This window comes from Chionomys nivalis, chromosome 22, assembly GCF_950005125.1.
Source record: "Chionomys nivalis chromosome 22, mChiNiv1.1, whole genome shotgun sequence".
Taxonomy (NCBI): Eukaryota; Metazoa; Chordata; class Mammalia; order Rodentia; family Cricetidae; genus Chionomys; species Chionomys nivalis.
In genome coordinates, this window is record NC_080107.1 from 53,052,148 (window position 1) to 53,078,991 (window position 26,844).

Sequence of the window (26,844 nt, forward strand, 5' to 3'; positions counted from 1 at the left end):
AAATTTTTGTATCTTTGTCATTTTGTCTACTCAGCTGTTAGTCCTCAAAGTACAAACTAAAAATAATAGCTCCAAATAAATGCCACGGAATGCAGTGTTTTACTGTGGTAACTGGGGTAACCTGGTAGCTCAGCTCCAAGTCCCATTACCATTGCTGGTGCTGTATCTGCCTCCCTGCCTATGTGCCAACGTGACTTTACCAAGACCACATCATTAAAACAACGTCTTCTTAACAGGTTTGGTATTTAGCACTGTGTCTAGCAGCTCACCAAGGCAAGTGTGGAGCACAGGCTTCCTCGCATAGGATAGAGGGGATTATGGGGCACCCCCCTCTTGGAAAAATACAGATTCTCCGTGACCTCATTTTTAAGTATCAGTATTTCACTGCAACTGCTGCACAGTTAACCCTGTAACAAGAGGGCCAGTTTCAGGGCTCCCCAACTAGTAAGTGGCTCCAGCTTGGAAGAGCACTGACTTTTTCTTGAATGTGGCCTGTAGACTTGGCCGTGACACTGGGCATGTTTGACTGCTTTTGCTGACCCAAGGTAAACTGGAGATGGAGATGCTGAGTGTTGGTAAAATACACTAAAAGTGCATCTTTTTCTTACAGGTTCCGGCTCCTTGGCAGCCATGGCTGTGTTTGAAGATAAGTTTAGACCAGATATGGAGGTATGTAAGCCTTGCAGCTTCCTGCTTTCAGATGTTTTCCCAGTTGTGTGTCAGACATTTACAGGCTGACTGCTTCCTCCAGAGCTTGCACAGCACTGTCATTCCTTTAGTGCTCACACGGGTAGTTGTTGAGGAGACCTGCTGCTTGTGAAAACATTCATTGTGGTGGCCTGTGGCCCTGCTGTGCTCTCCCTCGGACGGACGTGGGGAACCCACTCTGGGCTCTTTCAGACTCCTTGCAATGTGGGATATTTTCCTGTGTTCTGAGATTTTTGTGTCAGGATACCAGACAACCTGTTTTTCTGTTCTCTCACTAAAAATAGAGTAACTATGTATGTCTTTCATGTCACACAGACCTAACCTAAAAATGGGTCAGTTTTTAAAATCTCTGTAGACTTTGCAGTCTACAGAGAAGTAGGCAGAAGTGGGGATAAAAATGTGCACATGTAGCGTCTTTGCAGGGTGTTAGGGATCTAGCGTTCCAAGTGTGTTTGTAAGGGACTGTTTGACTGTATTTACTTTGGTAGTAGAAGAGGTAGCATCTTGTGAAAGACATTGGCCTGTCTGCTTTAATGATAGATGCAGTCTCCATGAAAGCTCTCTTCCAAAGAAATCCCTTTAATAGCAGATGTATTGATCTTGTGTTGCTGCTTCCAAAGGCGTGGTCAGTATACTGGGTTTCTGTGGTGCCACATAACCCCCTCCTTCCCCTCGATTAACCTGCCCTGGTCAGGAGTCATCTCTGTTTGTACTGGATGTCTTGAGGGTTAGTTTTTTGATAGGGAGCATCAGTCCTTTTCAGTGGTTCATAGGTAAACCGTTCAGGAGTGTTTCACCTCATCTTTTCCGTTCTTTCTGATTTTGCAAGTATTTTGTTTAGGACCAAAAAGACAGCCATTTTGACAGTATTTTGTGCCTGATCATCTTTGGGAGAAGATGGCATATGAAAAACACTTTGTTCTTCCATTCTGTCATTGTCATTGAAGCAGTAAGTGCTATGCTCCAAAGTTCTCTCTGCCCTTCAGGTTTGGGCCAACTACTGTGAAAGACAGAACTGGTCAGCCAGGACACATGTCTCCTGTGCCCTTGAACATGAGGCTAACACCACAAATAATGTGTTCCATGAACTCCGTGTGATCCTTTTCTCCTAGCTACAGGAGTTAAACATATAGAATCTAGGTAGATGTTTTCTATTAAAAATGATAGTGTCTGAACTCCAATTAAGAAGAATAAGCAGGGCCAAGTGTAAAACTGTAAATGAAATTAGAATTCTGTTCTCATTTCTCAGTGTGAAAATTTATTCCTATATCAGCATTATTTTCTGTTTGGTGTCCTTAAATACATAGAGAAAAAATTATGTATACTAGGTCACTTAAAAAGAAAAGGACCCAAACCCAAAGTCTCTAGTTTTCTAAGTAGAGGAGTTTTAATGTCAAACTCATCTTTAAACCACATTAATATTTTCAGATTTTTTTGGAAGTTTTATCTTTTTCAATTGATTAGAATTTCCATATATTAAGGAAAACTGAGAATTGCAGAAAGAGTTAAAAATCTGAGGTTTATTAAAAGTGACCTGATGCTCCGCCAAAGTAATTTTATACTGTGTCAAGCCTGAATTGTAAATAGTTCAAAGGCCATGCATTTAAGGCAGGTATGATTTGGGGAGAAAAGACATCAGCTTCCCTTCAGTACAACTTGGAATTTTATCATTCTGAAGAGAACATTTCTTAGATTTAGTATTCCTGTATTTGAAACATTTAATGTTCTTCTACATTACCCGTGAGATCCTGAGACAGGTTGAAACAATTCCCATTATATAAATTTATAATTTTAGGTTGAAACTTAACACTGTCAATTAAAAATCACTCTTAAAGCCCAAGTGATAGTCTTAACAACTGCCTGTAGATAATACTATAAAAACCTGCATTCTTGTTAATAGATAATACGTTAAAAAAAAATCTTGATTTGGGAGTGTGGCTTATTACTAGAGCACTTGCCTAGCCTGTGTGAGGCCCTGAGTCTGATTCTTAGCCCAAAACACAAACACACACACGATTAGTGTAAGTATGTTGATAAAATAAAAAGAGTAAAGCCACAGTGTAGTGGCGCACGCCTTTAATCCCAGCACTTGGGAGGCAGAGACAGGCGGATCTCTGAGAGTTCGAGGACAGCCAGGACTACAGAGAAACCCTGTCTCAGAAAACCAGAAAACAACAATAACGAAAGTTATTGGGGAGACTTTATCTAGTCTTGGGTCTTGAGTTTGCCATTTGTGTATTTCCCTGCCGTGTCCAGGTACCATTGAGGCTATTATTTTTCTTTAAAATGTTCTTTATTTTAACAATAAATTTTTATAGTTGATATGTCATAAAATGCGCAGGTATGGAGTTACAATCAGTAACTGTCATTAAATCAAGATGCTGTAGTTTTTTTTGCCTCCATTACCGCTTGCTAGTCAGCCTCTTCTTGAGCTTCCTCTTAATTTGTCTTAGATGTAATGAGTATCGTGACATCTGGGGTATTATGTGCTTGTTTTAATATGGGTGCATGCTGTTTATGGAAATGTGTCACCCTAACGTAACCCTAGAGTGTTAGGGAACAGAAGTCACTCCAGCCATTCTTGCCTGTTCATGTGTGCCGGCAGCCCTTGGGATTTCTCGTTCATGTGTGTCTCTGTGCTCCGTTGTAACTCTGTTCTACACTTTTGCTGGCTATTTTTTAGAGGCATCTTCCCCACTTGTCAAGGAGTGGGAGCTTCTTGAGTGCAGGGGCAATGAGACCATCTCTGTTTTCCAGCTTCCAGCTCTCAATACTTGCTTGTCAGGGCAGAGGGACCCTGAGCTAAAGTGGAATCTGAGTCATCAAAGACCTCCAGAGGGGGCTGGAGAGATGGCTCAGAGGTTAAGAGCATTTCCTGTTCTTCCAAAGGTCCTGAGTTCAATTCCCAGCAACCACATGGTGGCTCACAACCATCTGTAATGGGGTCTGGTGCTCTCTTCTGGCCTGCAGGCATACACACAGACAGAATATTGTATACATAATAAATAAATAAATATTTAAAAAAAAAAAGACCACCGGAGGACCAAGGGGACTTCCTCTTCTTCCTGTCTGGAAAGTTCAGAACGTACTTTTGAGACAACAGGAAGATAGCCAGTACACTTCTACAGTGTTACAGATATCCCGTAAAGTACCCAGGGACAGAAAATGGAGATTGGGGCAAGTACTCATTGAGAAGGCACAGTCCAGAAAAGCTTCTGTCAACCCAGTGGGGACTCTTTAAGACCCTGAGATGGACCTCTGCTCTTGGGTCATCTGAGCTATGGACTTGCCGCAAGTGAAAGCTCTTGGTTCAGCATTTGAGAGAAACAAGTAGCTAGCTGGTGAATGTAAGGCACATTCGGTTCTCAGCTAGTTGATGCCTGCGTGTTGTCTGGAGCAGTTTCATAGTTTTCACTTGTCCAGTTTTCTCCCTTGCTGCTAACGTGGAGGACTGAGGGTGGGCTCTGCTTTTATCCATTTCAGTTTCCTACTTATATTGTGCTGGCTGGTCCCTCGTACAAACAGCCATTTTTGTTGTTGTTTGCTTTTTGAGGTAGGCTCTCAGTATGTAGTCCAGGTTGGCCGCAAACATGGACTTCTTGCCTTGTCTCCTTGGTGCTGGGGTTACAGGGCTGTGGCACATACTAGTTAGTCAGTATTTGTGGATGGGGCAGAAATAACTTTATTAAGTTGTACTCAGGTTCATCCTTTTCTGAAGCAGCCTTTGCCTTTGGTGTTCATAGTGTCCAGCTGTGTTAGAAGTGAAAATTTTGCTGGACGTTGCTGACACACACCTTTAATCCCAGCACTCAAGGAGGCAGAGGCAGACGAATTCCCAAAGTTAAGAGGCCAGCCTGATCCACCGAGTGCATTCTAGGACAGTCAGTGCTACAGAGAAACCCTCTCTCAGGGAAAAAAATGAAAAATCTATCAAAATAGAATTTTACTGATAATAAGTACCCTACTTTATTATTATTACTGTTAATAGTCAGCATTCTGTGAGACTAGCAGGTTTTAAGTGTGGAAGGTGACATGACAAGGGCAGTTACTTGAGGGTGTTGCTAAGCTTCATGTTGCCATGCCCGCTGATTCTTTCTCTGCTAAGGCTTGTGTAAGAAGCCTGGTAGTCATTGTTACCCGACAGGCTAGCTGAGTGGGGACTCTAATGCTAATCATATTGTGACCTTTTCAGATAATTTTCCAGTCAATTGTAAGGAATGTGACCAAAGTACCTGGAAATATAGTGATGGTCCAGAAATGCAGACTTTACCTGGGGTTGGGGTAGGTGGGAATGAAGCTATTGGAGCAGTAACTTAGGGCACTTCTCTTTCTAGTCCTTTTCTAGAAGAAGGATTGTTTTCATTTGACCTGAGAAATTTCAACTCTTGAAGATTATAATTCATTAAAATAGGCAGAAGATTAATATTTAGTCCGTCAAGATCAATACTGTCCCCTCTTTGCACTAATTGTCAGAATACTGTGCGAGGGCCGCCGAAGGCTAGTGGAGTGCGGCAGGACCCTGACATCACAGGGAGTGGATTCAAAGGCAAACTGTCCTGCACCCTCTGGTATCGACTTGCAAATTAGCATCTGGAATCTAATTAAACAAGCTTAATGAAAGCAGCAGCTGAATGCTGCTAGAGAAGACAGTCAGCTTCCCCCTCTCTGATACATATTCTGTACCATCGGAGCTGGTCACCAAACACATTGTGAGCACAGTTTAAAAAATTAGCATTTATTTGAAGACTAGAAACTGTTTTTCATTCTGTTATGCGTTTGGCATGCTCTGGCATCCCATGAGAGCCATGCCACAGCAGATAGTGCACAATATTTATAAATCCATGACAGGCAATAATAGCAACTTGAAAAATTCTTTTGCTAGAATCTCAAGTTGAGAGCTGCCAAAAACTGAGAGGATCAGATCTGCAGTGGCAGCTGCTGTGCCCTACAGTTAGAATTCTAGACTTTGAAGATGCTCAACTTAAAGCAATGAAGACTGCAGGCTTAGCCAATTTTTGCAGGTTTCTAGAGCGCTGGCTCTCTGCCTTTTGAAGATGACTTGTTGAAGTTTCTACCACTGCCTGAGGCATGCTAACACCGGCAGGATCTTTTCCTCCAGTCTTAGTGTGGTGGCTTCAGTTTTAAGTAGCACATACTTCGTCAGTGCCTACTGTGATGGCCCTTTTTGTGGTTGCAGTACCAAGGGATGAGCTCTTACCCTGTACCCTTCAGAGAAGTACAGAGATAGATGGTGACGTATACAAGTGCCACTTCAGCTGTCCGATTTATGGAGTCATATTTCATCGCTTGGCCAGTGCTGGCCTCTAGGGAAGCCCTTTGCGGATTGCTAAAGATGTGAGCAGCCATCGCCCTAAAGGCTTGCGGTTATTTCACAAACGTGACGCCAAACACCTAGCTACTGAAGAAACAGGATTAATCTGTCATTGCGGGCAGCTATAGATCCATTTAAATAATGGAAGACTTGATATCAGTATGCTGCTCTGACAGCAGATATTAGAAGTGATTGTGTGTGTGTGTGTGTGTGTGTGTGTGTGTGTAAGTGTAATAGAAGCAAAACTGCAAACTTCACCTCTGGGAACAGAGGGATGGTTAGTGGCAGAGATCTGTATTATTTTGTTCTTTTAAAAATCCATTCAGTTTATCACATAGCATGGTCCTGTGGGTAACCAAGAGCATAAATTCATTATGGGGGAATGGGGCTTAGGTGTTGGAGGATTGGGCTGCTGCTCTGTTTCTGTTTTACTACTCACAGCATGGCTCTGGGCAACTAGGGAACCAAATTTCTGAGCCAAGTTTCAGAGACCTACCTGCAGGTTGTCAAGAGGATTAGATCCCAGCAGTAAAACACCTTCAATGGCAGTGTATACAAAATTGGGTTTCTGAAACATGGTGACTGTCTTCTAGTTAGTAGTAGGTTGAAAATGTCACCTAGAAGCCACTAACATTAGGATCTGCTATCAGACTTGGGGGTTTATAACATAGAGAAGAAAGAGCCTTCTTTTCCATGTGGAAGCTTACCATCCAAGACAGACCCATGTGGTGGGCATGAGGACAGCACAGTCTGCACCATGGGAGTGTTTGCTTTGGGGAGGTAATGAACGCAGCAGCCGTGGTTTCAGATGTTACCTGTGTGCCTGGCTCGGTTCTAACAGCCTCCCTGTGTTTTTTCACTTTTCAACAATCTTGGAGGTTAATGCTTTGTTACCCACAATTTGAAGGAAAGAAAATCAGCCCATGGAGAGATCAAATAACCTGTCTTGAGGTTACATAGATGGTCAGCAGTGAGGTCAGTATTTGAACTCTTATCAGTCTGACTTTGGAGTTGTTTGCTGAAATGAGCTACTGTATGGTTGTGTCTCTTTGCCCGGTATGTAATTATTTGACAACAGAGTAGGAAGATATCTTACTCTTGAGGCTGGAGTGTTCTTTTCCTCTCATGAGGTCTTGTGAAGACAACAGAAAGCCAGGCATGTGTCAGGGGGTGCACGAAGAGGAGAGAGAGATGGAGAGGGCAGGGGAAGGAGGGAGAAATACATTTGGCTATGGCAGAGATTTTTGTCTTCTCTTTGAATCTAAGACTTTGAGTTTGTTTTTTCGTCTTTGTTTTCATCTGTATCAGTTCTCCAACCCAAATATCCTGTGGTTATTCCTCTTCAAAGTTTCCTAATGATGTCTATTTATAGCAGAGTTGTTTTCTGTGGATGGCTGATGTATAGATGGCACAACCCTCCTCAGATTTAGTGAGGAGACCAAGGGGTTTTTAAATGCTGGTGTGTGATATTTGTCCATTTGAAGCAAGTCATGAATAACTTGAACAGCGGTGGGGGTGGGGCAAAGCAAGACTATTGTATTTGAATAATGAGGTGCTCTCTCTTCTCCAACTGCCAAAACTTTTTAATCTTCGTCAACAATTGTTCTGTCCGACATTCTATTTAGGTCGCATCTGTGGACTGCGAGCTCAGAACCCTGACAAGCAGCATATGAATTCTGTATTCATTAGTGATCTTGATCCTAATGCCTCTGTCCCTGCCACAGGGGCTCAGGTGTGGAAGCTGCTGGTTCGTCCTCCCAGCTGACACTGAGAGCTTTAATGACTCTATAGGAAGATGACCACTGACTGGGAGGTTTGCGGGCAGAACCCACACCACAGAGAATGGTGATCAAGGAGGACTGTGGGGTTTAGCAGAGTGCCTTCCTGTGCAGCTTGGACCCCATTGGCTTTAAACACAATGTTAAGTAAATGCAATTTAAAGAAAAAAGGCTGACCTTAACAAATAGTAAAAATGATATCAACTTAGTGAGCATCTCTTGACTTAGTTTTTCAGATTTTTCAAGTTTAAGCTTGTATTTATGTGGTAGTCACATCAGTTTAAGTGTCTTATATGCCTAGAGGAAAATCTGCACTTCAAACCAAAATTCTTTTGGTGCTGGCCCTTTTGTTTATTGTGATCTTTTGCTTTTAAAAATTACTAGAATTTGGATTTATTGATTGATATGCAGCATGTCATTAAGTATTTTGACCTTTTTAAGGACACTTCTAGAAACATTAGATGCCTTATTATCTAGAGACAACTTCATTGGTTCATAATTCACACCCATACAGTTTGCCTGTGTACAAGTTAGCTTTTACTATTTCATTAAGAGTTGTACAGTTATCACTGTAATAAGTTAGAACATTTTAAACTTCGTCTGACTCTAAAGACCAAAGTTATATCATTGCTTATTTCCTGTCAAGCCACCTATTCTGGACATTTTTCATGAATGTCACTATATGTGATTTTTAAAAAGACTTATTTTAATATTTTCAAAATATTTCATTCGTGTTGCGGCACGTTTTAGCATGTCATTGTTTTATGAAATTGAATGGACGTGGCATACTTTGGCTATCTATTCTTTAGTTGGTGGGCATTTGGATTATTTCTACTGTTTGGTTCCTTCCCATACGTCTGTGAACATCTCTTGTGTGTTTGTAGATCAGGGCTAACCTTTTGTGGTATTGCCAGACCTTTCCATAAATTCTGTGTTGGAAGCAGCATAGGAAGGTTTTGATTGCTTTACATCCGTAACCAATGCTTGCCACCTGTCATTTTGAGTCATCCAGGTGAGGGCGAATTGTGTTTCACTTTGGTTTTAACGAATCCCTTATTAAGAATAAATGTGACTGTGGGAATGTGTAGATTGAGCAGTTTAACATTGTACATGCTTATAAACTCTGGTTTTGGGCAGTAATTGGTCTGATTATGTATTTGTTTAAATAGTGAAAGATCCCTTTGGAAGGTCTTTTAGAGGTTGTTTCTGTAGTTTGCTTTTGGTCACAATTTCTTTTTACCGGTTTTCCTTAAGACCGTAAGCATGAGAATCCGTAATATCGTGTCTTTATTGTTAGATCAAAAAGTTATATTAATTTCTAAGGTAATTTTTTTCTCTGGTTCTATTTAACATGCAACTTTAGGTTTAGAGGTGTCAGAACCCCCAAAATACAATCCCAGAAGCCTTGCATAGAATTATTTACAGTAGTGCTTTCCAGTGGAATTGATGAGTGACGCTTAGCAATAAATAGACATTTATGGGTTAATAGGAGATTTGGGGAATTCCTCCTTAACCCTTTTTTTGGAGTGCTAATGGGAAGCACTATTGATGGGATGCCTCCTACCAGCTTGTATATAAGCTGTTTCCTTTTTTAAAAACCGTGAAGCAGAGTTGGAGTTAGGGTAGGGTAATGTCAGAACAGGGATTGTCGTCCATGCTGTAGAGTGGGCAGACTCAAAGTGGGAAACTTGTCCTATGGTTTTCTTTTAAAAAGTGAATTTGGTGCAAGACTCTGGGTTTGATCTCCAGCAATTGGGGGGGAGGGGGGAAGCAAGATGACTCAGAGGACATAAGTGCTTGCCACAGAAGCATGGTGACATGAGTTTCATCCCTGGAGCCCATGATGGAAGGAGAGAAATCCTCTGGCCTACACACACACACACACACACACACACACACACACACACAGAGCAACCACTAAAATAAACATTTCTTAAAAAGTGAGTTTGTTTTCTTGAATTGGAACTGTCCACAACCCACTTTGGAGAGGCAGAAAGGGATTTCCTGAACTAAGGTGCCTCCCCAGGTTTTCCTGTTCTCATAGGTGTTCTTGTGAACAAGAACGTTCTTGTGTACTTGTTAGAGTACAGTTTTCTTTATTCTGTGTCTGTTGGTTCAGGAGCAGGACTTTTTCTTTTTCTGTACAGCATTTAGATTTGACAAGAGACTGTTTTTCTCCCTCTGGTTCTTTGGGATTTCACAGTCTTCTTGACTTAGAAGTGGATGCTTAGCTGTCTGTTTCTCTGACAAATCCAGTCTTTTCAACTCTCTCTCCAGAATGCCAGTTTAATATTGGTGGATGGTTTTCATTTCCACCCTTGTTATATTGTTTGTTTTTACCTTTGGATTGAGACAGGGAGGGTCTCTCTGTGTAGCAGCCTGGCTGTCCTGGAACTCACTCTGTAGACCAGGCTGGCCTTGAACTCACAGAAATCCGCCTGCCTTCCGCTGCCTCTCTAGTGCTGAGATTAAAGGTGTCACCACCACCTTATATTCTGCTTTTAATAAAGTTGAAAGTCGGATGTCTAGGGTATGGGATGAGGAAAGATTAAGTTTTTCCTGTTCTGTTTAATCTTGGGAACCAAAGGAAGAGAGATTGGGAGAGAAAAGACGCAGTTCTCCTGAGTCTCCAGGTGCACGGAGGAATTCCTCTTGGGCCAGGTTTCTGGGATTCTAGATTCAATAAACCTTAGGAAAGTGACTCCATGAATCCCAAGGGTACCTAGTTCTGAACCTTTGAGGATTAATGAAAGGATAGTTATAAATAGTGACCTGGCAAATCTGTTGGCTTTAATTCTTTTAAAGAAATTTTCTGCTAAAAGTATTCCTGTGCTGAGTTTCATATTCCTAGATCACTCAGCAGATTCTTACTGGTGCCAGCTGAATACAGCACACTGCACATGGTGCTGGACCAGGAGTGGGATGGGAAGAGGCCATCCTGAGTGCAGGGGAGACTGCCTGTGAAGCCGTTAGCAAAGCAGATGGAAAGAGGCCTTTTCCTGCATTGTGGTCGATAGGTAATTATTTGTGATGCATTTCTTTGGAGCAGGTGCTCCTTCAGAAATGCTTTTGCTTCACATATTTTCTATAACTGAAATGTAGAGAGAAATGTACTATGTAGGAGAAATATTTCACAGTATGTTGCTGCCTGCACCTGTGGCAAAAATCCAGCAGGCAAAATAAGACTTTGTGGGGACTATGCAGTCAGAGAGGCAGAGGCCAGATGCAGGACTGGTATTGAGTGGGTTAATGTCTGGTGACTTCTATTGTGCATTGTGATGTCACATAGTAAATGGCACCTTCACCTTCTCTTGTCTAATAGAATTGCCTTTGTTGACTTGAATCTTAGCCTTTATCTTTGTGGTACTCAGGTGAAGCCAACATTTGGAATATCAGAGTTCCTTAGGAGAAGAATAAAAGAAGTTCTTTTTCAGATTTCTAGAACTCTATGAGAATCACAACTACCTACAAGTGACTGTCAGGGGTATGAGTGTGAGCTAAAATTCCAGTGTCAAAGTGGGGCTTTGTTACAAAGCCAAGGAGCTGCCTGTGACCAGAAGCTTATAGACTCTTGAACAATGGGTTTCTGCTTTTCTTGTGTATGAGTAAGAGAAATACAAGAGATGAAGTATAGGACTGAGTGTTACTAGATGGTAGCTTAGAATCCTATAAGTTTGCGTTGGCAGGTAATTTGACATAAATTCTTAATGTAAATCTGGGTTAGTGGTGAAGATGTTATTTTAGTAAAAAAGATAAACTGCTGATTAATTCAGCATAGAACTCAATTACAAATTGAAAGTGCCTCTGCGGGACTCCCGGGCCCTAAAGGCAGCAGATGTTGAATTGGTACTCCAGCATATTTCACAGTGATATGAAATATTAACATGGTTTATTATACTTGTGTGGTATGTGATATCAAGAAGGGGGAGGTGGTGGGCATGTGGGTGTGCAAAGCAACCTAACATTACACATCCACTGATATACACTGAAGTGTGATTAGGAATTTTAGGAAAATTTCCCTTTTTTTTCTTTTTAAAAAATAAAGTGGCTCTATGGAGAAATTATGCTTAAAATAACATTTGGGGCTAAACATTTAAATGTAGTGTCTTTTTGGTTCATGCTATATGTACTGGTAAACATAAAAACCGGCAAGCGTGGTAATACAGGCACTAAGCATTCAGAGAGACTGCTGCTGCAAGAATGAGTTCACTGTGTCACCAGTCAGATCGGATGGCCCAGAAAGTTAGGAATTGCTTCTGTGCTGCTTTTACCTTCTGATCTAAAACATGGTAATTAAAAAAATTACCCCTGTATTCTACACAGGCAGGGAAGTTTCGTTTCTGTAAAATGAAGAAGATCCTCAGTTTTCATATCTCAATCTACTCAGGGGAAAGTCAGCAATCTCATGGATCGAGAGATCTGGACAAACAGCTGCCAGTTTTGGAAGGGATTGGCAGTTCGTAAGAAGAGAGGGATGTGACTAAAGTCGGCTAAGATAATTCAAAGCCATTATCTCTTAGTTTTAGGGTGTTATTTTCATGACAACTTATAAAAGTGCTAGGTTTGGTAGCTGGAATACAATAGTTCTAGAAGTGACCGATGATTATGGGAAGAGTGACTGTCAGCCTTTGGCTTATTGTGAAGACTTTTAAAAAGGTGCCCATTCTCACAAACGCCTCAGGCACAGCAAGCATGGCAAAGGTAGTCCCAGAAGAAAAGCTGGGTGCTATGGGCCTCTGTAAGCTGATGACAGGCAGTAGTCTTGTGGGAACGCAGACTGGTTTGCTAGCAGGGTCTGTGACAGTCTTAGTCTGGTAGTACAGACAGGCCCACAGACACTACTGGAAGTAGGTGGTGACACACACAAGAAATTGGCATACAAGGGGTCAACTTTTAGAGGTCAAACACAGGTGGGGTGGGAGGGAACATAACACAACACAGACTTAGAGACGACTGGCAGAGCATGCAGCAGGTCACATAGGTTGTCGGGGTTTGTGGAAGGGTAGGACACCAACCCTAAAGTTTATTCTGCATAAAGGTACTTGATGCGGTCCTGCTCTGTTATTTGTTACCCTGGAACTTTAGACGGTTGAACATATTTGGAAGTAAGAAAAGAAACTCCAGACAGTGTACAGTTCTAAAGTTGTGTGAGCGGTCACGTTCTGAGTTAGCATGGCTTTTTAATTAGCACGCACTCTTCAGCATGTGCTAGGGCTGGAGCTCAGCAGCCCTGTCCCTGCATGTGAATATTTAAGTTTAGAAAGCTGCCACATTCCATTAGAGGTGGTTTTGTTTCAGCAGTGGGTGCAGGAGCTGTGTAGACTTTTCAGATGTCCTTTGAGATTTACGTGGCATTGTAATTGGGAGATGCTGGTGCTTAGTGTGTTGTGCATGGTGGAATGTGAGATTACCAGCTGTAATGAGACCCCAGCAGCATACCTCAGGAAGGTAGTTAAAGTTTTAACCTTCACAGATAATGTTACTTGTGGGTTTCCATGAGATAATTTATACCATTCTTGTCTAGCCCTGAAACTGCAGAAACTAAAACAAATATCAAGTTATGCTACACACACACATGCACACACACATACACGCGCTCACGCACGTACACAAATATTGTTTACAGGGAGCACTGTAACCATAGAATGCAGGTCACAGCACTAGGTAATCATTTTTCTGAAATTGGAACTGTGGTGATAGGAAAAAATTACAAAGATAAACTGATCGGTTGACTTTGGTTCCTTGCCAATCCATTGGCTGTCAAGATGAAAGCTGAGGATAGTGGCAGCATTCCTGTTTCAGTCCTGGGGAGGCTGAGGCAGGAGGACAGTTGTAGCTACCTAGCAAAAGTGTCTCAGAAAAAGATTTTTAAAAACACCCCCCAATATACCCTTTATTTCATATGTTTGAATGTTTGCTTGCATGCACACACGTGTACCACATGGGTATCTGGTGCCCAAGGAGGATAAAAGTATTGGAGCCCCAGAACTGGAGTGACAATTGAGAACTGTCATATAGGCACTGAGAACCTAATCCAGAGCCTCTGCAAGAGCATCTGGTACTCTTTACTGCCGAGCTATCTCTCCAACCCTGACAAAGAAGTGTTTTTTTTTTTTTGTTTGTTTGTTTTTAGTTTTAGTTTTTCGAGACAGGGTTTCTCTGTAGCTTTGGAGCCTGTCCTGGAACTAGCTCTTGTAGACCAGGCTGGCCTCGAATTCACAGAGATCCGCCTGCCTCTGTCTCCCGAGTGCTGGGATTAAAGGCGTGCGCCACCACCGCCTTTAAAAAAGAAGGCTTTTTAAAAAACCCAGATGAGTAGTTGGGCTAATGAACACCAAGGTGCATGGGTTTTGAAGAGGCCTGTTTGTGCCTTGGGCTTTCGCTTCCCTGTGTAGGCCTGCTAATAAAGCAAAAAATTCACCCCTAATATGAATGGAAGCCAACCTTCCAGGAAGACTTTGGGAAGATCATGCGTGTAAATGGCTACTCAGGTGTATCAACAGCTTGTTCTCCAGTCTCTTGCCCCAAAACTTTTAAAGAAAGTTTTGTCCTTCCCCTTTTGTTCAGTTTTAGTTAAGACTTGCGGTCAACAGATGGCCTTTGAAAGCAAAGGTAGATGGCATCTTTTATTGCGGATGCACAGTAAAGAGAAGAGTCTGACTCACTCTGTTCTGGGAGAGGAGCTGCGCTTTAGAGATGGGAGCTGTGGGTCTGCTCACAGGCTTCCACTTAGGACTTGTTGAGGATGAGTAGATAGTGCAGTGTTACCCACCTGGACCCAGGAGTCGCTAGAGTCACATGGTTTAAACCGCAATGCCATGATTTGGGGGATTGTTCAGAGGTTCTGTTTTCTGGGTGTACAAACCGTGGACTTTGGGGTCAAGCCGAGTGGTTTCATCTTAGGCCTTTCAGTTTTTGATCATGTGCCGTAGGCTGGTCATTTGTTATCCTCTGCTCCTTGCCTCCCTGCATTTGTGAGATAGGAGTGAGGGTGGGAGCGCTTGAGCAGAGTAAGTGGGGATGGGGACATGGTTAGTGTAGTGCATTAGATGTGAATTCTGTCCCCCATAGAGAAGTTTCTAGTGAAGAGAGGAAGTAAAAGTATGGTTTTTCAGTGCACTTCTGAAATATAGCAGTCAATTCTATATGAAAGGTGCACTGGCAACCGAGACTTAAAGCTTCATATCAAATTTTGTTTGCAGTATAATAGCTGCTTTCATAATTGATTTTTTTTTTTTTTGGCTCTGTTATTATCAGTTCTAGAAGAGTGAGACTTTTTGTTTTGTAACCTTGCTGGGGAAGGCTAGTGAACACAGAGGAATCAGATCAACAGCAGCCACCACGGTTGTCTGCACAAAGGAAGAACACTGGACAAGCAACTTCCCTTGTGCATAGGAACAGATAAGACTTAAAACCCTAGGTGCTAGATTACGGGCCTCTTGTAGGGAAGACCTAAAAAATGCTGTGTGATGAAACCACTGAAGTCTTACAGCTAGTAATTAACAAGGCTGGCTTCATGCTTAGTCTTTATTGCCTTATGTTCTTTAAGCCACGGCTGGTGAGATGGCTCAGTCATAAAGGTGCTTGCTAGCAAGCTTGACACCCCCCCCCCAGCTTGTCTTTAAAAAAATTTAAAAATTAAAAAAATATTCTCTAGTCCTTTAAATAGATCTATCAGAACCAGACTCTAGAAGTTTTATTGTTTGTGTTCTCCCCTCCCTGCCTCCAGACAGGGTATCATTGCTTAGCCCTGATTGACTGGAACTATGCAGACCAAGCTGGCCTCTGCCTCTTGATTCTGGGATACAGGGGACTACTATCACATCTGGCTTCCTTGTAACCTTTTGGAAGCATACCTTCTCTGCCCTTAAGGAACTGAGAGTTTATGTGAAGACTGAGCCTTGGGGCCCAGGAAAAGGTGATGAGCTTGGTCTTGGTCCTCAGTGAGGGTCCTAGTTGTTAGCTGCTTCTAGTTACTCCCCTCTTTCCTGCCTTTCCCAGGTTACCATTCTTGTTTTTTAGACAGTCGCACTATCCATCCCTAGCTGTCTTGGAGCTCCATTTGTAGACCAGGTTGGCCTTGAGCTCCCAGAGATCCTCTTGCCTCTCCCTTCTGGGGTCAAAGGTGAGCGTCATCATGCCCCAGCTCTTACTGTTCTTGAGCCTTTCCACTTCCTCATATCTTGATCTCACACAAGGCTGTCCTCCTCAGGCTTGTGGTGGCCCTTAGTGATTCTTTCTATCCAAGTTCACTAATCCTGCGTGCTCGTTCAGCTGCACTTCAGGGCTTGTCATGGTCCTGCTGGCCATTCATGAAGTGGGAAATGCATTTCCAAGTTGTTTCTTGCCCAGGTGGGTTGTTTCCCTTGATTTGTTACTCCTCGTAAGTTCAGTAAACTTTGAACAAGTCTAACTTAACTTTATTTTGTCCCTTTCTGTAGACACCCTTTAGGGAATCTGTTGTGGAAACCTACCATTGTTTAGAGATTATATCAGTTACTATTGTCTTTTCCATCAACCCACCAGAAAAATAGTTGCAAAGAAATTACAGACAGCCCATGTGCGCTGGCTGCATTCATTCAGAGAAGTACTCAGTGGCCACAGCATGCAAGATGTCCTTGTGACACCCTCTCTAGATCCCCTCTTAACCCATACCTGTCCTGCCAGTGGACCAAGCTGTCCTCACCAGGAGTGTGCTTGACACATCCATCCTGCTTTTGCCTCTTGTCTCTCTAGTGCTTCTAGTCCCGGGCTCTGCAAGCACAAATCTAGCAATATCAGCTCCTAGCTAAAAGTGTACATGGCTTTCCACTGCTTAGAGGGCTGATGCAGCATGATGTGTAAGGCTCTCGGGAATTCAGCTCCACTGTGCCTACCTGCCTAACCACACCTTCCCCACTCCTTGTTCCTGACTCCTGATGCTGCGTCTGCCCTCTGCTTTGGTTTTCTTTTACCCCATCTCAAGACTTGGCCCAGTTCTCAAGACCTGACTAGTAAAACCTCTGACTACCCATTTCTTTTTCAAGCCTGCCTCTTGGTAGCATGCATTTCACCCTAGTTAAGATTCCTTTCTCCTTAGGGGTTTCAATGTTCCTCCCTGACAGGCTCTGCTCAGACCTCTTCCCTAGTACAGTGGTGCCTGAAGTATGTGCTTACATCCAGGCATGCGGTCATGCAGAGCTGATTGAACCTAGACATTTTGTAAACAATTTTGCATGACTTGAAATTTGCTTTATTTGTGACTATCTTTTTTTTTTTTTTTTGATTTTTCGAGACAGGGTTTCTCTGTAGCTTTTTTTGGTTCCTGTCCTGGAACTAGCTCTTGTAGACCAGGCTGGTCTCGAACTCACAGAGATCCACCTACCTCTGCCTCCCGAGTGCTGGGATTAAAGGCGTGCGCCACCACCGCCCAGCTATTTGTGACTATCTTGAAATTTCCTAGAATGCGGTACTCTGTCCGTTCTTGGCTCTTCTGCCCATCATTCTTAGATTTTGAGGCTATAGAAGCAGGATAGTGCAGAGGACACTCTCCACTGGCCTTGAGCATTTGCAGGTACCTGGCCACAGGATGGTACTTACATCTGTTGAGACTATGGTATAGATTCCCTTCTGTTTTTATTGAGCTTAGGGTATCACAGGTGTAAAGCGCTTACTCTGTCACTGAACTGCATCCCAAGCCCAGGTCCAACCTCCTCACCTTCCTTCCCGTTTTCAGTGATAAACTGTTTATCTGGCCATTTTAGTTCAGGAGCGAGGTAATAGATTTTGAGTATTACTAGGCATATTTACCACATTCTTTGTAAACCTTGGCTTTTTTCCTTTTCTTTCCTTACATTTGATTCAGTGCGGCCTTGGAAATGTGTTTGTGTTCATTGTGCTGTGAACGCTGACCTCCTGTCCTCGTGGAAAGCCATATGTTCTCATCTCTTTTGGTCCTTTTCCCTTTGGAAGCTTAGGTATTTTCTTTCCAGTCACTGTCATAGATTCCAGTAAAACCACTTGCCTGCCGTCAGTTTTCCTAATGGTAGGATAGGGAGAGAGACTTTGGTGGTGCCAGGCACTAGTTTGGCACAGATCCCTGGCTCTTTTCACTCGCAGCCAAGTGCCTGTGGGTGTATCCGCCAAGCTTTGTGTGCGCCCTCGTGTCCTCACCTGTAGAAGGAGGCATGGGTGTTCAGCACAGCAGTTTGCCGCAGCTTCTTTCTTCTGCCCTAGAGCTCATCAATAGATTGGTAAATCCTGTGTGCCTGGAGATTCCGGTCTTTTTATTCTTCTTCGGAGCCCTTGGACAGAGGCACTGTCTCCATTCTTGCAGGCTACAGCTCAGTGAGTGACCAGGCTTTCTAGAGCTTTGTTCTTTCTAGCCTTTTCTGGCCCATTGTTACTGCAGCTTGTGTGCACTCCAAGTCTCTAGCTATAATCAGGGTTTTCCGACTCGGATTATCTGGGACAGCCCAGATGGGCCTTCCCATCCTTCCTGAGAACTCCTAAAATCTCTCCTGCACCCACCACAAGCTTTCCTTTGTGAATTGCATCACTGACATCCTGGTGCACCCACACAGGGCAGCATACTGAGCTGTCCCAAGAGAACAGCTTGTACCACTCCAATCAGAAGGACACGTTCCATCTTTTTTTGTTGTTGTTGTTTAAACTTATTTGTTCTTTCATTCATTTTTTTAAGTTTGGTTTAAAAAACAGGTTTATTTTAAAGTGTGTGTGTATGTGTGTGTGTATATTTGCACATAGAGTAAAGGTGCTGATGAAGGCCAGAACCATTGGATCTCCTGGATCTGGAGTTACAGGCTATCTCTAATGGGAGCTAGAAACTTTAAAAGTAGCAAGCCCTCAAGTTTGGTTTTTTGAGATAAGGTTTGCTTTTAGCCCAGGCTGGCCTTGAACTTGATGATCTTCCTTCCACAGTCTCCCAAGGGCTTGGATTCCAGGTATCTGCTGAAATACAGATATTTGTCGAAATTGGTAACTTTAAAGGCCCAGTTGCTAGGTATTCGACAGGCAGTCCCCAAGAGCTCATGCCAGACCTGAAATTTGGATGTCTTTACTTTGTCACCCACCCCAGTCTGAAAAACAAATTAACTTTTCTACTTATAAAGGATGTGGCCACATGTGGGATACATCACATTTGTGTAAGAAGCCTACTACTGGGGGAGGGAACTTTTAAAATACTCTTTCGAGTAAGTTTTATTCACCTATCAGCCATTAAATTTAGGCCCCATCAGCCTATTAACAAACAGGTCACTACAAGATGTCATATTCAAGCCCTTTCTTCCTTGCTGTTAACTGTCCTTGAGTGACCTCCAGTTGAGACTGGCATAAATTTGGAATTTCTCTCTTTGGTATTGGCCTGTCCTTTATCTTTGTCTTTGAGCCTAGCAAAGCTGTATGTGTGTTTGAAGTAGAGATTGTTCCTTAACTTATGGTTATACATGTTGGACACTGATTTCCTGGGATACAAAGTTGGAAAAGGTATGAAGTGCAGAAGTGTTGTCCATGTTTAAGAACTCAAACTCAAAAACCACACCCAGACTTAGCCTGCTCTGCTTCAGATCATCAGAGCAGTAGGCTGTTATTTCTTGTGTATGTGTTTGCGTGCATGGATGATGGAGTTCAAGGTCTCTGTTTAATCAAGCATAGAAAAGCTTGCTGTTCCAAATCAAAGTAAAGAAAGATTATGTGAGTTTTCCAAGATTAATTTGGATTATTTTAATAAACTAAGTTCTGATTGATTTATGATTTAACCTTTCTTTAATTTTTAACCTCCATGAGATGGGCTCTTATTATGTATCCCTAACTGTCCTGGAATTCATTCATCATGAAGACTAGGTTGGCCTCCATCACTATATCTGCCTCAAGAGTGCTAGGACTGAAGGCATGTACCACCATGCCATTGTGTGTGTGTGTGTGTGTGTGTGTGTGTGTGTGTGCGCGCGCACGTGCACTTGTGTGTATGTCAGCCATGTAAAAAAAATTCCAGCAGTAGGCCCATTGAGACAGGCAGATCCCTGGGGTTAGTTTACAAGTCAGTCTAGCCAGTCAGTTTGCTTCTGGTTCAGTGAGCAGCAACCCTATCTCAAAAAACCAAAAAGGTGGGAAGCAACTGAGGAAGGCACCAACATCAACATCATCCTCTGGTTTCTTGGTGCACGTATAGTGGCCCCCCACCTCCAAGGCAGTAAAAACAAACAGTAGGCACAGAGAACCCTGCCCTTCATGAGAGAGGCCACTTCCTCCCTTTCCCATACCTTCTATCTAGCTATTTAACAGAAGGTATTTTCCTACAAAGAACTAATTTTGTTTCTTTTTAAATTCTAAAATTTTTAGTTACAAATGTATTGTTTCAAGTGACTGCCATTTACATGCATTTTTACATTGCAAATAAATAGTATGTTAGGCTTTTAGTCAAATATATACTTAATATTTTCCTTGCCCCTGGCCTAAGTATGCTCGGTATGCATAGCCATAACTGTCAGGTTGCACAGGGTTTCTTTAAAGAGGATTAATTTGAAGCTGAGCAGTGCAGGGTGCCCATTGGCTGGCACATCTAAGATCACTTTAGTGAGAAGAGGAATTGGATTGTAACTGTATGTGGGATAATGTGGAGAAGTTTCTCTGCAGTACTATTTGGACCCTCTGTAGCGGATGCAGAGGTAATCTATCAGTTTGTGAGTGTCTACAAAACACAACTCTCTAGATAACAGGTTTCAAGTAAAGATTTAATACAGTCTCCATCTCCTATGATATTGTAGTGACAGTTTAAAACTCATTCTCTAAATCTCAGCAGACTTTATAGCTAGCAGTGGGCCAATATAAAGTTTAATAGCGTTACAACACATAAATCATCTTTTAAAGATGCTACTAGTAGCTCCAATATTAAATGCAGACAATCGCCTGTGGTATAAATAATTTATCAAACACCGTTTCAGATTAGCCTTCCATGCTGAGTTATTTATTTTAGCCTTTTCTGTACGATTCCTAAGGCACTTTTTGAAAGATCCATTACTGGTCAGTTTAATGAACTTGGGGGTCTGTTTTGTCCCCTCAAGCACTCGGGTACAGCTGTGGTGACCATTACATGGCCGACGTGGACCTCTTTGTGCCTTTTACAAGTGCTGCCCATTTGTCATGTAGCGGTAAATGGAGCTGCACATTGGAGTCCAGGGACACATTGTGTGGTGCAGTGATGGAGACAAACAGATAGCTCTATAAAGTGCTGCTTGTCACAGCTGACGTGGAGCGCAGTACATCACTCTTACTGTGATCTCATTTAAGGAGCAGGGTGGCCCGCGGGACTGATACTCCCAGTTAGTTTGGTCTTTGTAGCCATAAAGAAGGAAGTGCTCCTTTTATATTCTCTGAACTTTTAGGGAGTGTGCTTTGCTTGTATTAATTATTACCGGAATTTCTCCATGGCACTGGGTGAAGGTTTGTCAGCAGATTTGACTGGTCCGCCTTTCTCTGGCTGAGAGGTGGCCACGTCTTTTCAGGAGCCCTCTGGCTTGTTTTATTAAGTACGTTACCAGCCGTTAAGCATTCGCCATGCGCCAGTCACTATAGTAGTTGCTTTCTGTGCTTGATTTCTAGTTTTTGCAGCAAACCTGTGAGGTAGAATGTATTATATTAGGGAGGAGAAGAGCGATCTCAGAGAGGTGGCTACTGTCCCCTAGCTACACAACAGGATGTGGGAGTCTGGAGATAGAATTCTGTCTTGAGCCTGACACCCTCCGATGATTTGTTTATTTATTTAGTTCTTTGTCGGCAGGGTCATGGTCTTCTGTATGTGTTTTGAAGCTGCTCTTTTATGCTGGAGGGCTCTTTTTCCTGTAGCTGGGATGTGTCCTGTAGGTCTAACACTGAAGTTCCCTTGAGATAAGCAATGTAAATCCATGAGCAGCTGGCTGGTTGGAGGAAGATGCTGCACAGCAGGAAGAGAATACAGCACCTGGGCCTGGGCAGCTGGGGACACAGGGTCTGCATGACTGGGTCAGAGCCCCTCTGCAGCACCTGTCCCAGGCAGATGTTGCTCAGGACCCAGATCACCTCAAAGCTTCCAGAAAAGGGAGGTAGGTGCAGAGTCCTAGAAAGAATGACTCCTAGAGAAAGAAACAATATTTCTTGAATGTTCTGTGTGATGATAAAACAAGGTGTTTTCTCCACCTCTTAGGATTTTCTTGATAGTTGTCCAAAACATCAATAGCACATGTTAAATACAAAAGTTATTTACCTGCAAAATTTTAAGGAAAAAATACATAAATTTACCTAGTAGTATAGGTATATCTGTGCCTAAAAGTCTAAGTCAGTATTTGACATATAAAGCAGGTTCTCAAATTACTAGGTCTCTGGAAATACTTCTTGAAGAGACTGTGTAAGTAATGGGTAGACGGTAGTCACTTTCAGCCTCCTGGTGTTTGAGGGAGTTTGGTGGTTAGGAGAAGGACATGAAATAAAACCTTCATCTTGATTTTGATTCCTGGCATGAGATTGTAGGAACATTACTTCAGCACTGTGGAAAACAGAGAGGCCCTTGTCAGGCAGGTAGTCTATGGGATTGTGGAAAGCACAGGGTCCTCCATTCCACAATGGAGGTGACTGCCAAGGGCCTGATACTTGGACCACACAGAAATTGGCAGCCACCGTTCTTAAACTTAACCCAGGTATTGAGGCTCATAGTGACAGGGAGTGACACAGCTTTGGTGTCCCTGATTTGCGAAGAGCCCAGAGCCCAAGAAAGGTTATTTGTTAGCTAATATGATTTGTGGCTACCACAAACCTGTTTTACTATTTACTGTTTACTGCTAGCTGTGTTACCATGGGGCTCCCTCTCAGCCACACTTTCTGATTAGTATGAGCCTCAGAAGATGTTTGAGGGCTGGAGTGAAACTGGATAATGATTATTCAGGTGCCTGACTCAGTTTATAACATATGGGTGTGTGTGTGTGTGCGCGCGTGTGTGTCAGTCAGAGACGGACAGACAAACACAGGAGCTGGAGTTCCTCAATCATCTCCCCTAGAATTGGCGAAGAAGCTTTAAATGTTTCCCCAATTTTTAAAAGCCTTTACACTTGACTATATAATGATGATTTTTACAATTGAACCAAATTATACATAATACAGTCAAGTTTTTGAACTTTTTTTGAAATGTGCTTTTACCAGCAAACTGCTTCCATTTCCAAATGTTTGCAAAAACAGGGAGAATCACCTGCACTTGATGCAGGTGCTCCAGTTGAATGGAGACAGGCATGTGTAACCCAATTCATGTTTCCGCGCCCTCTACATCATCCTCTCTTGGGAACTAAAGGTTTGCAGTGCTAAGTGCTGCCTATTGGGTTTTTTGTTTCTTTCTTTGTTTTGTTTTGTTTTTTTTTGTTGTTGTTGTTGGGTTTTTTTGTTTCTTTTCCTCCCTGTCCCATGTGCCCTGCTCAGAGCACCAGCAACAGAGATGAGAACAGACAAAGAGAGGCAATGGTTAAGTGGAGAAAAGAGAAGGGGGAGAAGGGATGGCAGCCCTGAGCAGGGGAGCAAGCAGGGCGCTCCCAGCATGCGTGCACATGCACATCTAAGGTTGGTTAATATGCAAAGTGAGTTGGAATGAGGTTGCATCTGTTACGCGGATGGTCAGGTTTTGCTGTCTGTGTGGAGCAGTCTCCACTACCATCGGCTCTGCCACTTTTCCTGGTCTCTGGTAAGGGACTATTTAGAGACCTAGGAGAGAGTTCCTGGTTAGGTAGGTGGTCAGTCCTGTGGGGTGAATTCTTACAGCACTGTGCACATGCACATAAGAATAACTTGCTTTACTGCCCTCACGAATGTGTCTGGCTGCTGGTTTTGTAAGGATCCCTTCCACTCTTGCAGAGCTCCCTTTCCTCCTCTGGGTCTGTAGAGGGCACTCCTGTCACTAGTATTCCAGCCTGGCTCGGATTCTCTCACAACGTAAAGCCTTGAATTTATTTGTCTATCAAGATTCTTAGGCCAGATTTGGGGCATTTGGTGCATGGGGGTTGGAGCTGGAGGTTGTTTACTGAGATGTGTGCATTTTGCTTGGCTCGTGTGTCTGTACCCTGTGCCAGATGAAGCACATAGAAAAGTCTGGCTTGTTCTCTCCTTGCCGCATAAAGGATTTCTATCATGCTGCCTTGCATTGCACCAGTTTCCTGGGTGCCTTTGTTTACAGGCTGCCTTCTGCTCTTCTTGAAACTTCACGGAGGCAGCCATTATTGTCACTCTTTGACCCTTGTCATGCCCTGGAGAGCAGTCGCGTGGGTCTGAGGCTCCCAGTGAACTTCTAAAATCCCAAGAGGGTGAGGTTCTGGGACCTCTGTGACTCTGGTGTCTCACTTGGCTTATGATGGCTCTCGACTAAAAATGTTAATGAAGAACTTTTGGGAGAAGCAGCAAGTCACTTCAGTGAACTTGTAGGTTCATAGAGGGTAGAGACAAATTCTTCAGAAGCAAGTAGTCTTAATGTTTCGCTCCCCGGAACTACAATTGTGCTTTGGTATCAGCTTGTCTCAGCCCCACAGTGCTGACTTTTTCCATTATGTTACCAGGAAGTTGGTTTTGTTAACTAGTAGTTTTTGTGTTTTTTTGAGCCTGTTCACCTTTCTCCTTTATTTTATAAACTGCAGCTTTGTCTTCCCCATCCATGGGTGGGAGGATTCTCTCCTGGAGTTACTGTTAAGATACTTTGATTATTTAGCAAACTAAGCCCATGAGTCAAATCCAGCCTGACACCTGTTTTTGTTAATAAAGTTTTATTGGGACACATAATCACCCTGTTTATGCATGGTCTTTGGCTGTTTTGTGCTAGGTGGTTGTATTGCGAGGTTATAACAGACAGCAAGCATGCCCAGGAACCTAAAATATTTACTGCCCGGCCCTTATGAAGATGTCTTAGTTAGGGTTTCATGACCATGGCAACTCTTATAAAGGCAAACATTTAATTGAGGCTTCCTTACAGTTTCAGAAGTTTAGTCCGTTATCTTCATGGTGGTTTGCAGTCAGATGTGCTGGAGAAGGAGCTGAGGGTTCTACATCTTGATGCACAGGCAACAGGCGAACTGTGTGTACCACACTGAGTTTAGCTTGAGCAAGGGAGACCTCAAAGCCCACCCCACAGTGACACACTTCCTCTAACAAAGCCACACCTTCTAATAGTGCCATTTCCTCTGGGCACCACAGAACAGCTTACCGAGTCTTTAAATGATGGGTGCTGATGGCATATGATGGGAGACACTGTGTGAGGAAGGGGCTCGGGCATGAAGGGATGAAAGGCCTGTCCCCCATTTATCACCTACAAAGCTTTAGGCCAGTTCTCTTTTGAAATCCAGGTGCTGAGGCCCAGGCGGTGGCGCACAGCTTTAACCCCAGCACTTGGGAGGCAGAGGCGGGCGGATCTCTGTGAGTGAGATGACTTCCAGGACCCTGTCTCGGAAACACACACACAAAGAAAGAAAGAAAATGGGTGTTGAGGACGCCATAGTTTTAGGGAAATTTTAAACAGCTCCACGAACACATGTATGAAGCATCCTGTGTGTTTCTGAGCAGGCCACCATTCTCCATGAGCACAAATCATCTTGGCTGCCCTTTGCTTTCTTAGGAGGAAGAAGCTAAGAAGTTGGTGAGTGAGGCTATTGCAGCTGGCATCTTTAATGATTTGGGATCTGGAAGCAACATTGATCTGTGTGTCATCAGTAAGAGCAAGCTGGACTTTCTGCGTCCCTACTCCGTGCCCAATAAGAAGGGGACCAGGTAAGTGAAGGGCATGGCATTTTCCTTGTGTCCTGTCACCTTTGGAATCTCCGTGCCACCTGGATTGGGTTTTCTGGATTCTTTCCCACACTGAGAAAAGCCTGAGTTCTAAAGCAGCTTATACAGCAGATCTTGAGTCCAGGCTGCTAGTTTATGATCACAGGCTGTGGTCAGATGTGGAGAAGTGTCTTCATCTACTGTGTGTTGACAGGAGAGAGCTTCAGGCTGAAAGCTGGGACAGAGGTCTCTCCTCTTTCCTCCCTCCCCTCATGTTTTCTTTAGCATCTTAAGCCAGGAATGGCATCTTATGAGGTGTTTGCGTTTCATAGTTGCCAGTCCACAAACTTTTATGCAGGCTGGCCCAAGACATCCTAAAGGTTCTAATCCAGTGACTAGCAGCCTCTGAATTGTGGCCATGGTCATCATCTGTTGTTCATGCTGAAGGGAGTTGTGCCACTGAACCTGTGGCCTGTGCTCTCTGCATGCTTCACCTCAGTGGTATAAACCAGGATCCAAGCTGTAAGGTGATGTTCTAGGTCCAAAAGGCCTGGGACCTGGTGTCTGCATTTACCTGTAGCTCGTTGATTGACAGTTCTTATAGGTGTTCAGCTGCTTGAGCACTCTGGGTTCCGAGTTCTGTGTTTAGCCACAGTCATCTAAGTCAGTGAGCAGTAACTGGGCCTGGGCTCTGGTTAGTAGCGCAGACCTCTGCAAGGCTTCTACACCCACTGAGGATCCCTAGCTCTAGATTGACAAGGAAAGTGCCAGTAGCTCTTTGTCGTTGGCTGCTATCAGCATTGTGGAAGCTTAGTGTCAGACGGCTCTGGAGTGGGTTAAGGGGTGGCTGCTGGTTGGGATGGTGGCTGTGGGTATCAGTCCTGTATCTGAAATGATAGAGCTAGGCTAGTGTGATCCCAGCCCCTCAGATCTTGAGTGAAATGGGAAGGAAGCTGCCTCTAATATACAGGGGTGGTTTAGGAGACCAGCTTCCACTGAAGGATGCTGAGCCTTTGGGAAGAGAACTGGAGAGCGGGTCTGCTCCATGTGGATTGTGTAATCGGTTCCCTAGGTAGAGAATTCTAAAAGCCACCTTTGAAAACTGGGCACGGTTGCAAAAGGAACCTTTGTGCTAAAGGTAGCAGTGTGGAGTCAGAGATGTGGTTTTGTGGCAGAACACGTGCCTAGAATGTGTGAGGCTCTAAATTCCATCCTAGCCTTCGGGTGGGTTTAGACCCAGCGATATGGTGAGGAGGCTGGTAGGGT

General features: G+C 43.4%; 1 protein-coding gene across 1 annotated transcript in view; it reads left to right on the forward strand.

Moving 5' to 3' along the window:
- The window catches only part of Psmb7 (proteasome 20S subunit beta 7), a 60,538-nt gene that overhangs the window by 32,406 nt on the left and 1,288 nt on the right, over nucleotides 1–26,844 (forward strand). Inside the window, exons 6-7 of the mRNA XM_057754854.1 lie at nucleotides 611–669; nucleotides 25,430–25,581. Of these exons, the coding sequence (XP_057610837.1) occupies nucleotides 611–669; nucleotides 25,430–25,581 (211 nt within the window). The remainder of the gene's footprint in view (nucleotides 1–610; nucleotides 670–25,429; nucleotides 25,582–26,844) is intronic.